This window comes from Belonocnema kinseyi, chromosome 9 (genome assembly GCF_010883055.1).
Source record: "Belonocnema kinseyi isolate 2016_QV_RU_SX_M_011 chromosome 9, B_treatae_v1, whole genome shotgun sequence".
In the NCBI taxonomy this organism is placed as follows: domain Eukaryota; kingdom Metazoa; phylum Arthropoda; class Insecta; order Hymenoptera; family Cynipidae; genus Belonocnema; species Belonocnema kinseyi.
This window is the reverse complement of record NC_046665.1, coordinates 84,834,074-84,846,868: the sequence shown is the minus strand read 5'-3', so window position 1 is coordinate 84,846,868 and position 12,795 is coordinate 84,834,074. Positions and strand designations below refer to the sequence as shown.

General features: G+C 26.7%; 1 protein-coding gene across 2 annotated transcripts in view; it reads right to left on the bottom strand.

The window, feature by feature from the left end:
* LOC117179497 (tudor and KH domain-containing protein homolog) overlaps positions 1-8,724 on the bottom strand; it is a 77,280-nt gene extending 68,556 nt beyond the window's left edge. Inside the window, exons 1-3 of one of the 2 annotated variants that reach the window (XM_033371364.1) lie at positions 8,558-8,724; positions 8,136-8,291; positions 2,697-3,111 (exon numbers count right to left, since the gene is read on the bottom strand). In XM_033371364.1, the coding sequence (XP_033227255.1) occupies positions 2,697-3,111; positions 8,136-8,231 (511 nt within the window). In that variant the 5' untranslated portion in view covers positions 8,232-8,291; positions 8,558-8,724. Of the gene's footprint in view, positions 1-2,696; positions 3,112-8,135; positions 8,292-8,371 lie in introns of both variants that reach the window. The other variant, XM_033371363.1, reaches the window with a different exon arrangement.
* Positions 8,725-12,795: the final 4,071 nt, after the last annotated feature.

Here is a 12,795-nt window from a genome sequence, read left to right as displayed (position 1 = left end):
TAATAAATAATATTATATTAATCTCAATTCGTATTAAGACTTTCGAATTCAAACAGTTACAATCTGGAAATTCTCAAATTTGGAACGGATTTAGAATCATTTTGTCAATTAAATTATTGTTCAGTTTTTTATACTTTAATTATTTACAAAACTGTTGAAATCAAACTTGGGCAAATTTTTCTTCTTAAAATTCGTAAAATTCCCGGTCAAGAAATAAATTCACTGTCATTTCCCGGTTTTTTCCGGTCTCCGAAAATTCCCAGTCATTTCCCGATAAAAAAAGAAAAGAACAATTTAGTCCAGTTAAGGAGAATCTGAAAACAAGGTTTCCTCCCTTCGAACTCGATAAAAATCCTTTTTTAAAAATGATTCTTTTCCAATTTAGAACAAATTAAAATACAAATTTCCGCCCATACAATTTGATAAAAGTGTTAAAAATAAAAAAACCACATAAATTAAAGAAATTTAAATATTTGAAATGAAAATTTCCCTTCTTCAACTCAACAAAAATGTTTAAAAACAGAAAAAATGTCCTCTTCCAATTCAGCCAAAATATAAATAACCAAAATTTCCTCACTTTCAACTTGATAAAAACCCTCAACATAAAAAATATCTCTTCCAATGCATAAAACATTGAAAACAAAAATATACTCCTCTTCCAATTCAGAGAAAATCCAAAACTAAAACTTCCTCCTTTCCAATTTAATAAAAATGCTTAATATAAAAGATATCGTTTTTCCAATTCCCATACAAAATGGAAATACAAAATTCAACAAAAAAAAAATGGTAAAAAAGGCTTTTCCCAATTCAGAAAAAAAAGAATGAACAATATTCCATTCCTTACAAGTCGATAAAAAAAGATAAACTTAGTCCAGTTTTGAAGAACCTGAAAACAAAAATTTCCTCCCTTCCAACTCGATAAAAATCTGTTTAAAAAATGATTCTATTCCAATTTAGAAAAAATGAAAATCAAAATTTCCGCCCATCCAACTTGATACAAATCTGAAGAATACAAAAAATTACATAAATTACAAAAATTCAAATATCTGAAATGAAAAGTTCCCTCCTTCAACACAACAAAAATGTTTAAAAGAAAAAATTTCCTCTTCCAATTCAGCCAAAATATGAATAACCAAAGTTTCCGATCTTCCAACCTGATAAAAGCCCTTAAAATAAAAAAATGTCTCTTCCAATGCATAAAATATTGAAAACCAAAATGTACTCCTCTTCCAATTCAAAGAAAATTCAAAACTAAAACTGCCTCCTTTCCAATTTAATAAAAATGCTTAAAATAAAAGATATCATTTTTCCAATTCACATACAAATTGGAAATACAAAATTCTTCCCTTAAACTAAAAAAAAAATGGTAAAAAAAAAGGCCTTTTCCAATTCAGAAAAAAAAAGAATGAACAAAATTCCCACCCTTACAAGTCGATAAAAAAAAAGAAAAGAAAAATTTAGTACAGTTTAGAAGAATCTGAAAACAAAATTTTCCTCGCTTCCAACTCGATAAAAATCTTAAAAATAAAAAAAAAACATAAATTTAAAAAATTCAAATATTTGAAATAAAAAGTTCCCTCGTTCAACTCAACAAAAATGTTAAAAATAAAAAGTCCTCTTTTAATTCAGCCAAAAATAAATAATTAGAATTTCATCCCTTCCAACTCGATAAAATCGCTCAAAAGAAGAAATGTCCCTTTTCCAATGCATAAAAAATTGAAAATCAAAATATACTCCTTTCCATCTCAATCAAAATGCTACAAAGAAAAAATGACCTCTTCCAATTCAGATCAAAATTGAGCCCCTTCCAACACTATAAATATCATAAAAATTAAATAATTTACCTCTTCCAATTCAGAGAAAATTGAAAACTGAAACTTCACCCCTTCCAACCAAAATAGGAAAAATTGTATACCTTCCCAAACCATAAAAAATCCTCAAAATAAAAAAATGTTCCTCTTCTAATTCATAAAAAATTGAAATCTACCATTTTTTCCATCAAAATCAATATAAATGTCAAAAATTAAAAATTATCCCTCTGACCATAAAATATTGAGAGCTAAAATGTCCTCTTTTCCAACTCGATAAAAATCTTTAAAATATAAAATGTCCCTCTGCCAACTCAACAAAAATTTCTGCGTTTCAGACTTGACAAAATTGTAAAGAACAAAAAAGATTCTCGTCCAATTTGGAAAAAAATTAAATACCTAATGTCTTCCCTTTCTTTCAAAACTAGAACGTATTTTTCTACATAAATTTTAAGTTTAACTACAGTTAAATTTAAAAAATCGTTAATTCATTAATTCAAAGTTGAACAAAATAAAACGTCGTTTATCAAAAAATTTCCATTTCAAATGCTTTTAATTGTTTAAGTCTTCGAAACTGAATAGAAAATGCTTTAAATTGAAAATTTACACATTAAAATGGAAAATTGTTAAAGTAAAAGTTTCAAGAATTACACCTTCTTAAACGAACAATTTAATAATTGAAAAAGTTAATAATTAAATTTAAAAAAAAGTGAAAATCGAACATCTATTAAATTGCATTATATCATGCGATATAAAATATATGATATTTCAAGTGTTTGTATAGATTTGTATCCTAATTTTTTTTTTTTTAATTCACGCACAAAAAATAAATTCACTCTCATTTTCCGATTTTTCGCCCTAAATTAACTTAAAAGAGTAAATACGTACTCGGATCATTGTTCGGAACGTGAGCATCCAATATAATTTTGGCACTTGAAGTATTCTGAATTTGCTTAATACTCTCTCCTCCTTTTCCCATGATTCTTCCTATGGCCCTTTGAGGAACGCACATTTCGCAGGTCTCGATAATCGGCTGGTTTTTAATTATAGTGAGAAGCATGGCTTCGGCGAAACGAATACATTCTGGTTTTCCACGAATGATACAAATTCGATCTGGAGCCTCGAGATCAGTTTCTTCTTTAAATTTTATTTGGGTTTCTGTGTCCTGCTGAATGCCTTTAATTACAGATCCTCCACGTCCAATAACTGCAGGAACGAATTCTCGAGGTACTTTCAGCTGAATTTCACTCTGCCGTGAAGTTTCGATAAAAGTCTTTCTGCGCTTAGTTGCCTCGTCTTCATCCTGAATTCAATTTTTATTTAAATACAATAGAAAACAGGCGCGTGTTACACGAGCGATTATTTTTTTGCCTCACTAAATTTTTTAATTAAATTAAAACAAAAATTTTGTATCTGCCAAAATCTATCATCCAAAATAATATAAAAAAGAAAAGCAAGGACATTATTTTTGATAATTGATATTTTAAAATCAGAATGAAAAGAATATTAATATATATGAAATTGTGTAAGATAGTGATGCAATATCGATATCGAAATATCGGAAATATCAATATCTTTCATCCCATATATCGATATATCTGTTCTGATATATCGATATCTAATATCGATATTTTTCTCAAAAACGATATTTTCGACCACGCCACGTTTAACGGTTGGGAAAAAAATCAAAATTGTTTCACCAAACCTTTTACCTACATGAATACCTGGATAAACAGGAAAGTTTTATTATTTTTATTTATTATAATATACATAGAAGATTTTCAAAATTTGCAATAAATGTATTCAAGCTCTATTCCCTCAAAATTGAATTACATCACTTTACGCAATAAATACTAGGATCAATTTTTTAAAAATAATAAACGGTTCTCCGTTTTAAACAACAGTTTTAATTCAGATGGCAAAACTCTGTACTTTAATCATTTTGGCGTAAAAGAACTTTTTGAATATTTTGGTTAGTTGGCAATCATTCCAAAATTTCATTTTATGCCAAAATTACGAAATTAAACAATTTTCCTTCTGCATACAAACTTCTATTTAAAAAATGAGTACCGCTTAGAATCTAAAAAATATTTCATTATAGTATGTGTATAGTATCTGGTAAAACTAGGTGACTACATTTTGAGGTTAGGGCGTAAATCAAACAGCTTCAATATATTTTAATATAATTTTCTGAATTTGATTCTCATATATGTCAAACTTACACTTTTTTTAAATAACAATAAAAAAATCGTTGACAGTGTCATGTTTTCTGCCATTCATGTGTTTTTTTTATTTTCTACCCGTTTTTACAAATAAAAATGGATTAAAAATGATACAATCCAAAAACAATTCTATATTTAATAACCTACATTATTGCATTAAAGGACCCCCACGAGGCATTGGAAAAGGGACAGCGATGTGATCTCACATTATTCCTGTGACCAATCAGAGGGGTGCCTTCGATATCTCGAAAATTATTCGAGATAACGATTAAAAACTTTCAGATTCGTGTTTCTCGAAAAAAATCCTATAGGAAACAACACTAAAACATTGTCGCCACGGATATCGTAATCTCCCCCAACACATTAATTGAATAACTAAATTAACTTTTTTTAATACAAAAATTAAAATATCGATATTTTATCGATATATCGGTAATCTTGACCGATATGCCAGTCGTATCGATGTTTTTATGTCCGATGTATCAATATCGTAAATATCGATATTTTCTTTTCGATATTGCATCACTAGTGTAAAAAAAATAAAGGAACGTGGGAAAATATGAAAAAGTGCGAAAAAGGCAGAGGCGTAGGGAAATATTAAGAAAAGAAACCTGGGAAATAGGAAAAATCGTGGGAAAATATTTTTAAACCCATGAAAAATATCATAGAGAGTTGAAAATACGAAAAGGGCATTTGAAAATATAAAAAAGCTTTGAAAAAATGGAAGGGGCGTGGGAAAATATGTGGCTAAAAATGTTAGCTATTTCATTCAAAATTCCAAATTGTTTTTTAGTTGAAAATTCAACTAAGTGGTAGAAAATTATTATTATTCTTTTTTTTTTAAATTCTTCTTTTCTGGTAGAAAATTAATCTTCCTGGTTAAAAAGTTATCCTTTTTAATTGGAAATTAATATGTTTTAGCTGAGGTTTCAACTATTTTTTTGAAATTCAAATTTTTTCGTAGAATTCAACTGTTTCGGATTTAAAAAAAAAACCTTTTTATTTAAGATCATCATTTTAAATCCAAATTTAACTATTCAGCTGTAAATTGACTATTCTCTTGAAAACTCGTCATTTTGGTTTGAAAATTCAACTATTTTGTTATCAATGCAATTTTTTCACATAAAATATTTGGAATATTAAGCGTCTCAATGTGAAATTATTATTAGTACCTAAGTAAATTTCATTTAAACAAATTTATTCCCTTATTTTCGTCAAATATCTCCTGAATTTCCCTGTCTGGTTGAAAATTTAACTATTTTGATGAAAGTTCATATCTTCGGATTAAAAACTAAATTTTTTTGTAGAAATATTTTTTGGAGAATTAACAATAAGCTAAAAAATCAATTATTTTATGAAAAAGTCGACTTTTTGGATTGAAAATTCATTAATTAGGCTGAAAATAAACTGTATTTTGAAAATTCATATTTTTCAGTAGAAAATTCGAGTGTTTTGTACAGTTTTCGTCTTTTTGATTTGAAAATTCGGACTTTTCTGAACAGAAATGATCTTTTTGATTGAAAATTCAACTTTCTCGTTGAAAATTAAATTAATTCATTAAAAATGAACTATTGCATTAAAAATTCGGGTTTTTGTTTAAATATGAAATTTTTTCCTGAAAATTTAAATTTTGCATTTTTGGTTGAAAATGCATCTTTCATATATTGCAATTTCAACTATTTTGTAGAAGATGTATGTATTTTATCGAAAAAATTCCGTTTTGCTAGAAAATTGATCTTCTTTGTAGAAAATTAATCTTTCTGGAATTCAAATTCATTGGTAGTGGATCATTTTAGTTGAAAATTTAACTATTTAATTTCAATTGACTTTCTTATTGAAAATTCAACCTATTTGAAGAAAATTCGTCTTTTTGACTTGAAAATACTTTCATATGGTTAAAAATTAACTGCTGTTTTGAAAATCTATGTACTTGGGTTGAAAATTCGAGTGTTTTGTAAAAAATTCTTCTTTTTTTTGTCAAGAATTAATATTTTTGGATGGAAATTCAACTTTTTGATTAAAAAATAAAGTAATTGGTTAAAAATAAACTATTCTGTTAAAAATTCGATTTTTCTCTTGTTTTGATATTAACTTCTTCCTGAAAATTGAACTGTTTCATTTTTGATTGACAATTTATCTTTTACGTGTTGAAAATTCAACTATTTGGTAGAAAATTAATCTTCTTTGATGAAAAATAATCTGTTTTTTGTTGAGGATTCAACAATTTTATTGAAATTTAATATTTTTTGGCAGGATTCAACTTGTCTGGTTAAATGATCATCATTTTAGTTGAAATTTTAACTATTTGTCTATAGTTGACTTTTTTGTTGAAAATTTAACCTATTTCGTAGAAAATTCATTCATTTGGCTGAAAATTGTCTTTTTTCATTCGTATTTTTGAGTTAAAAATACGAATGTTTTGTAGAAAATTGGTCTTTTTTGGAAATGAATTAATATTATTTCTGACTGAAAATTCAACTTTTTCGTTGAAAAGTAAAGTAATTGGTTAAAATGAATTATTCTGTTGAAAATTCCATTTTCTGTTTTTTGAATGTTAACTTTTCGTAAAAACCAAACTATTCCATTTTTTATTGATAATTTTTCTTTTATACGTTGAAAATGGAACTATTTAGTAGAAAATGCATTTATGAAAAAAATTAAAATTCGTCCTTTTGGGTAGAAAATTAATCTTCTTGAATGAAAATTCATCATTTTTGGTTGAAAATTATTCTGTTTCGGTTTTGGATTCAACCATTTTATTAAGAATTCGTATTTAACTTACTCTTTTGTTGAAAATTCAACCTTTTTGTAGAAAACTGATCTTTTTTACTTAAAAATTCAATAAATTGTTGGAAAATTGACCTAGTAGGTTGAAAATAAACTTTTTTATTTGATATTCATCTATTTTGGTAGAAAATCCTCTTTGGTTAAAAATTTGTTTATTCTGTTGACAATAAAATATTTTGACTGTAAATATTAATTTGAAATTATTATTAGTACTTGAATTAATTTCATTTAAAAGAATTTATTCCCCTATTGTTGTGAAATATCTCCTGAATTCCCCTGTCCGGTTGCAAATTTAACTATATTGTTGAAAGTTGATAATTTCGGATTGAAAACTAAACTTATTTGTATAAAATTCATTTTTTTTTTTAGAATTAAAAATTAGTTGATAAATAAGCCATTTGGTCAATTATTTCACTTTTTTGGATGAATTAAACGGTTTTTCATTTGAACTTAAAATCTTTTATTAGTTAAAATACCCAACGTTACATGTTTCTTTGAAAAATCAACTATTTGGCTGGAAAATAACTTTTTTGTTGAAAATTCATATTTTCATATTTTTTGGGTTGAAAATTAGAGCGTCTAATAGAAAATTCGTCTTTTTGGATTTAAAAATCGTAATTTTTAGAACAGAATTAATCTTTTTGGTTGAAAATTAAAGTAATTTATTCCAAATGAATTATTGTGTTGAAAATTCGATTTTTTGTTTAAATATTAAATTTCTTCCTGAAAATTGAACTATTTCATTTTTGGTTGAAAATATAGCTTTTATTTGTAGAATTTCAACTATTTAGAAGAAAATTTAAGTATTTAGTTGGACATTTGTCTGTTTTTATAAAGAATTAATATTTCTGCTTAAAAATGTACCTATTTGGTGGAAAATTAATTTTTTGTTGAGTAATCGCTTTATTGGGTTGGAAAGTCATCTATATTTTGGTAGAATCTTTTTCGCTTAAATGAGTTTGTTGCCTTCTTTTCATGGAAAATCTCCTTAATTCCCCTGTTCTTTTTCTGCCATTTTTGCATGTTATGATCCTTGAAAAATGACTCAAAACCTTGTAAATTGGTTCAAAATTTGTAACTTTGGATGTGCTTTTTTTCAAATTTAAGTGAAAAAATGTGAATTCTTAAATTGTTAAAAAAAACGTCTATCTAATTACAAACGCTAAAAAATATAGAGTATACAAAAATATACGTAAAAAAACTGGAGTTATCCGATAAAAAAGGCCGCAAAACTGATGCAATGTTTATCCAAACCAGAATAGTTAAAAATACATTCGCTGAACGGTAAATAAATGCGGTTCGTTTAAAATAGGCTTACCTTTTTCGTAAACAGGTACAACAAAACAACGCTGACACCTGTTAGGGAGAATCCCAGCAGCATTGGCATGAGAAGTTGCTGGGCTGTCAGCTTCATTTTTTCTGATTTTTTCCTCTGAAGTTTCACCGACAAACACAGACCTTGCTCTCTCTTCTCCTACGGCACACACAACGTGAATTTAAATATAGAGCATGGCTCAGTATTCAAGAAGTGACATAATTTCAGGCAAACCTAACCTCAAATATGTATTTCGTGAATTAATACTTTTATTTCTTAATTCCGGCCGCCGCTTTTGGCAAATTTAATCAAAATTATCGACTCTTAACCAGCTAGCGAAAAACTTTATCCAGACAAGTTGCACTCTTATATTACTTTGAGGCTGAAAAATACTTAAGATTCTCTGAACAATGAAGAAAACGCACCACACTTTCGTTTCACGAGGTAAGTCAAACACACAGGTCTGCCAATAATATAAAGTGCTTTTGCAAAAATGAATGAAAAATTAAAAATAAATATCTTTATTCACAAGCTTCCAAAAGAGATTTATTTAAAAGCGTGATAAGAAAATAAGAACGAAAAATCTAGAAAAATTATATTTGAGGCATATCTGACTCAATTCAGTAGACTGTTTTTTCTTTTGGTTGGACGTACTGTCACGTGTTTTGCTTAGTTTGTTTCTAATATAGGTTTTATTTAGTTTGCCAATCATAATTATAATTCAGCTAGAGAGTGTTATATTGTATGCAATATAAAAAATTTAAAATAATAGTTAATACTGTTAAAAACTTTAATAAAAACTATCATTTTAAATTTGAAGGAGTCTTTTTTGAATGAGGTCACGTGAACGACTGTAAGAACCAATCAGGAGTGGTTGTTCAAATCTCTTTAAAGAAGTTTGACGAAGGTCTGTAATATCTAAAAATAGACAGCATTAGATCATATGTTCACTTTTATTTGCACCTTGTGACTCTTCTTGAGAAAGTTTTAATACGGCTTCTGTAATTTCGGAATTAAAAAAAATAAACAAAATTATGACAAAAAATTAAATTAAAATTTCATTTTTAATCGGTTTGTAAGTTTCAATGTTGCATCAATTGTTAGAAAAGCACAAATTTGGTATAAAAATTATTTTTGGTTTAGAGAACATTTTAGATAGTTTGCTCAATATTTTTTTCCAATTGTTTTTTTTTTAATCGGCTACCAAACAAGATTAATTTTTAAACGAACAATTTTGAGAAAAAGAGTTTAAAAACAAATTTTCTACAAAAAAGTTAATTTTCAACAAAATAATTGCATATTCCAAAACGGAATATTTAAATTTGCAGTTGAAAAAATTTATTTGGAACGCAAAAAAACGAACATCTATAAATTAAATATTTAAATTGGTTATTCAAAAAATTAATTTTTAATCAAAAACATTTTTTCAACCAAATAGTTCAATTCTCAACCCAAGAGATGAATTTTCAACTAAAATAATTAATCTTCAACCAAAAAAATGCATTTTTAACAACGTAATTGATTTATCAACCAAATTGTTAAATTCTCCAGACAATCATTTTTAACCAAAATGAAATATTCAGCTGGCAAAATTCATTATCTACAAAAAAAAAAGAATTTTCAAACTAAGAGATGAATTTTCAACTAGAATAATGAATCTTTAATAGTAAAAAATGCACTTTTAAGAACTTAGTTGATTTTTTATCCAAATTATTAAATTTTTAAGTCAAAAAGGCAAATCTTCTACAAAACAGTTCAATTTTTAGCCAAAAAATATTAATTTTCAATAAAAAAGTCAATTTACAACCAAATAGTTGACTTTCGAATTAGAAACGATCAATTTTTATGTAAAATAAAAACTTTCTACCCAAAATCAATTTTCAACAAAGTAGTTGATTCTTCAACCAAATTGTTAAATTTTTAAGATAAAATTTCTACAAAACAATTAAATTTTTAGACAGATATATGAATCTTCAATTTTTAAAATCGTTTTGAACCAATTATAATTTACTTTTCTACCAAAATACTTTAATTTTCAAAGAAAAATGTAAAAGTTGATATTTCAATGAAAAAATATTTTAATTTAAAATTAAATAAAGTTGAATTACAAATGATTGATTTTCAATTTGAAAAAAGATCGAATTTTCAACCAAAAATGTAACATTTTAATTTTTCGCTTATAGGAATAATTTGAAAAAAACGATATTTCTAAAAAACAGTCTGATTTTTCATCCAAAAATGTAGATTTTTAATAATAAAGTTAATTTTTAAACAATTTTTTACCTTTTCTTTTTTTTTTTAAGTTTTCTGCTAAAATAGTTAAATTCATCAAGAAAAATGTAAGAGTTGATATTTCAAGCAAAAAAGACTTAAATTTAAAATCAAATACAGTTGAATTCATTGAGGAAATATGAAAAAAGGAAAAATGTTCTACGAAATTCAACCTGATCACCCAATGTTCAACCTGATCACCCAATTATTTATTAAAAATTGATCTTATCTGCATAAAAATTCATGTATTTTGTTGAAATTCGTCCTTTTTGGTCAAAATTAATCTCCTTAGATGAAACCTAATTCGAATATATGGATAACAATCAATCGTTTTTTATTTTAAAATTCAATTAATTGGTTGAAAGCTGAACTAGTTTGTTAAAAATTCATATTTATTAAGATACACCACTTTGGTTTAAAATTTAACATTTCTGTTGAAAATCCGAGTTGTTTCTGGTCAAAAATTAATTTTTGTCTGAAAATTCCAATATTAAATTTTTGGGTAGAAAATTATCCTTTATAAGTTGAAAATTCAATTATAAAATGTTGGGCTTCGTAATAAATAACAGCAAATGAATGTGATTCAACAAATTCTACACTTTATTATTTGCTTTATCAGTATAGTGATAAAATCCATTATAGTCTTTAAACAACTGGTGCTGAATAATTTTTGTAAAACGTAACTTGTAACAGCAATTGGCAAATATAAAAAATCATACATTTAAACAATATCTATGTTTAATACAATAGTAGTCGACATTTTAACTAAGTTAAAAGAATAATTCACTGGCAAAAAGAAAGTACTGGATATATTTAAATATATGAAATTGCAGAAAGTATAATTTCATGTGAAAAAATGATTTCCTTTTATCCACATAATACATTCTACAGCTGAAACAATACACCTGATGCACCCACTGTATATTTTTTTCTTTGGAGTTTCTTTCTAAATCTATTATTCACATATTTCATATTTCCACATTGTTGCTTCCTTCTCATCGCAAGAAAAATAATGTATTACAACAAAACATGATATGAAAAAATTTTGTTTTTGAACTTCAAATTAAATTATTTTAAGTGGAATGAAAATTCCCACTGTATTTTCAAACGAAAGAGTGTCAGTCGCAGATTCTGGATGCATTGAAAAATTAATTTTTGGTCTTGATAAATAGTACACTAAATATCACCAATTAAGCCAAAGGGCATGAAAGCGACGTCGCGTCCCGTGGGGCGCGCTCGCTTGCATATGGGCGCACACGGTTTTTACCATTTTTAATTTTTAAGTGGAATTAATTCAGCTAGGCGATGGCAATTGAGACTAGCCCTCGATTTGCTGAAACATTGAGGCAAATCAAAAACCCTCATCCAGACAGGGAAGTCTATCCTCCTCGTCAAGAACGTCATCGTAGCTGCCGCATGACATCCACGTGAGGACATCATGTTGCCACTCTCTGACTTACGCTTCTTTGGCTGCTGCGTTGCTACCTAGAGTATTTCATTCTGAAAACTAGAGAAATCCTGTTTTTTTTTTTTAATTTTACACAGGGTATTGCCCCCCCCCCCTCGGAAATCGAATGATCATTGAAATCTTTATGAATATTTTGAAAATATTTATGAAATATATTAGAAATATATTAGAAACATTTTTTAAATATTTAGTAATATTTGTGAAATCTTATTGAAATCGTTTAAGTCTTTGTGAAGTCTTTTAAAGTTGTCCGAAACTTTTTGAAATCATTGAAATCTTTGCGCAATCTTTGGAATCTTTGAAATCTTTGTGAAATCTTTGCGAAATATTTTTGAAATATTCGGTAATATTTCTGAAATTATTTTAATGTTTGTGAAATCTTTGAAATTTTTTTTTCAGTCTTTAAAATCCTTCTGAAAGCTTTATGAAATAATCGAAGCATTTGTGGAGTCTTCTAAATCCATCTGAAATCTTTACCAAATCTTTGTGAAATCTTGAGGAAATCATTGAAATCTTTGTTCCATTTTTGAAATCCATTTGAATGCTTTGTGAAATAACTAAAGTATCATGAAATCTTCATAAAACTATTCTAAATCTTTGGGTAATCATTAAAATCTTTATGAAATATTTTAAATCTATCCGAAATCTTTGCCATGCCTTTAAAATCTTTGTGATCTTTCAGGCCAAAAAACGCGTTTTCTGTAAAACAGTTGAATTGACAATCTGAAAGTATGAATTTTTGATCGAAAAGTTAATTTTCAACTAAACAATTGCATTTTAACAAAAAAAGAAGTTTTAAACCTAGAACATTAGTTCTCTACCAAAAAGACTAATTTTCAACTAAAAAAGCTCAATTTTTAACCTAAAATGGAAAAGATAAATTTTCAGTTAAAAAACTTAATTTTCAACACAAATGAATCGAAT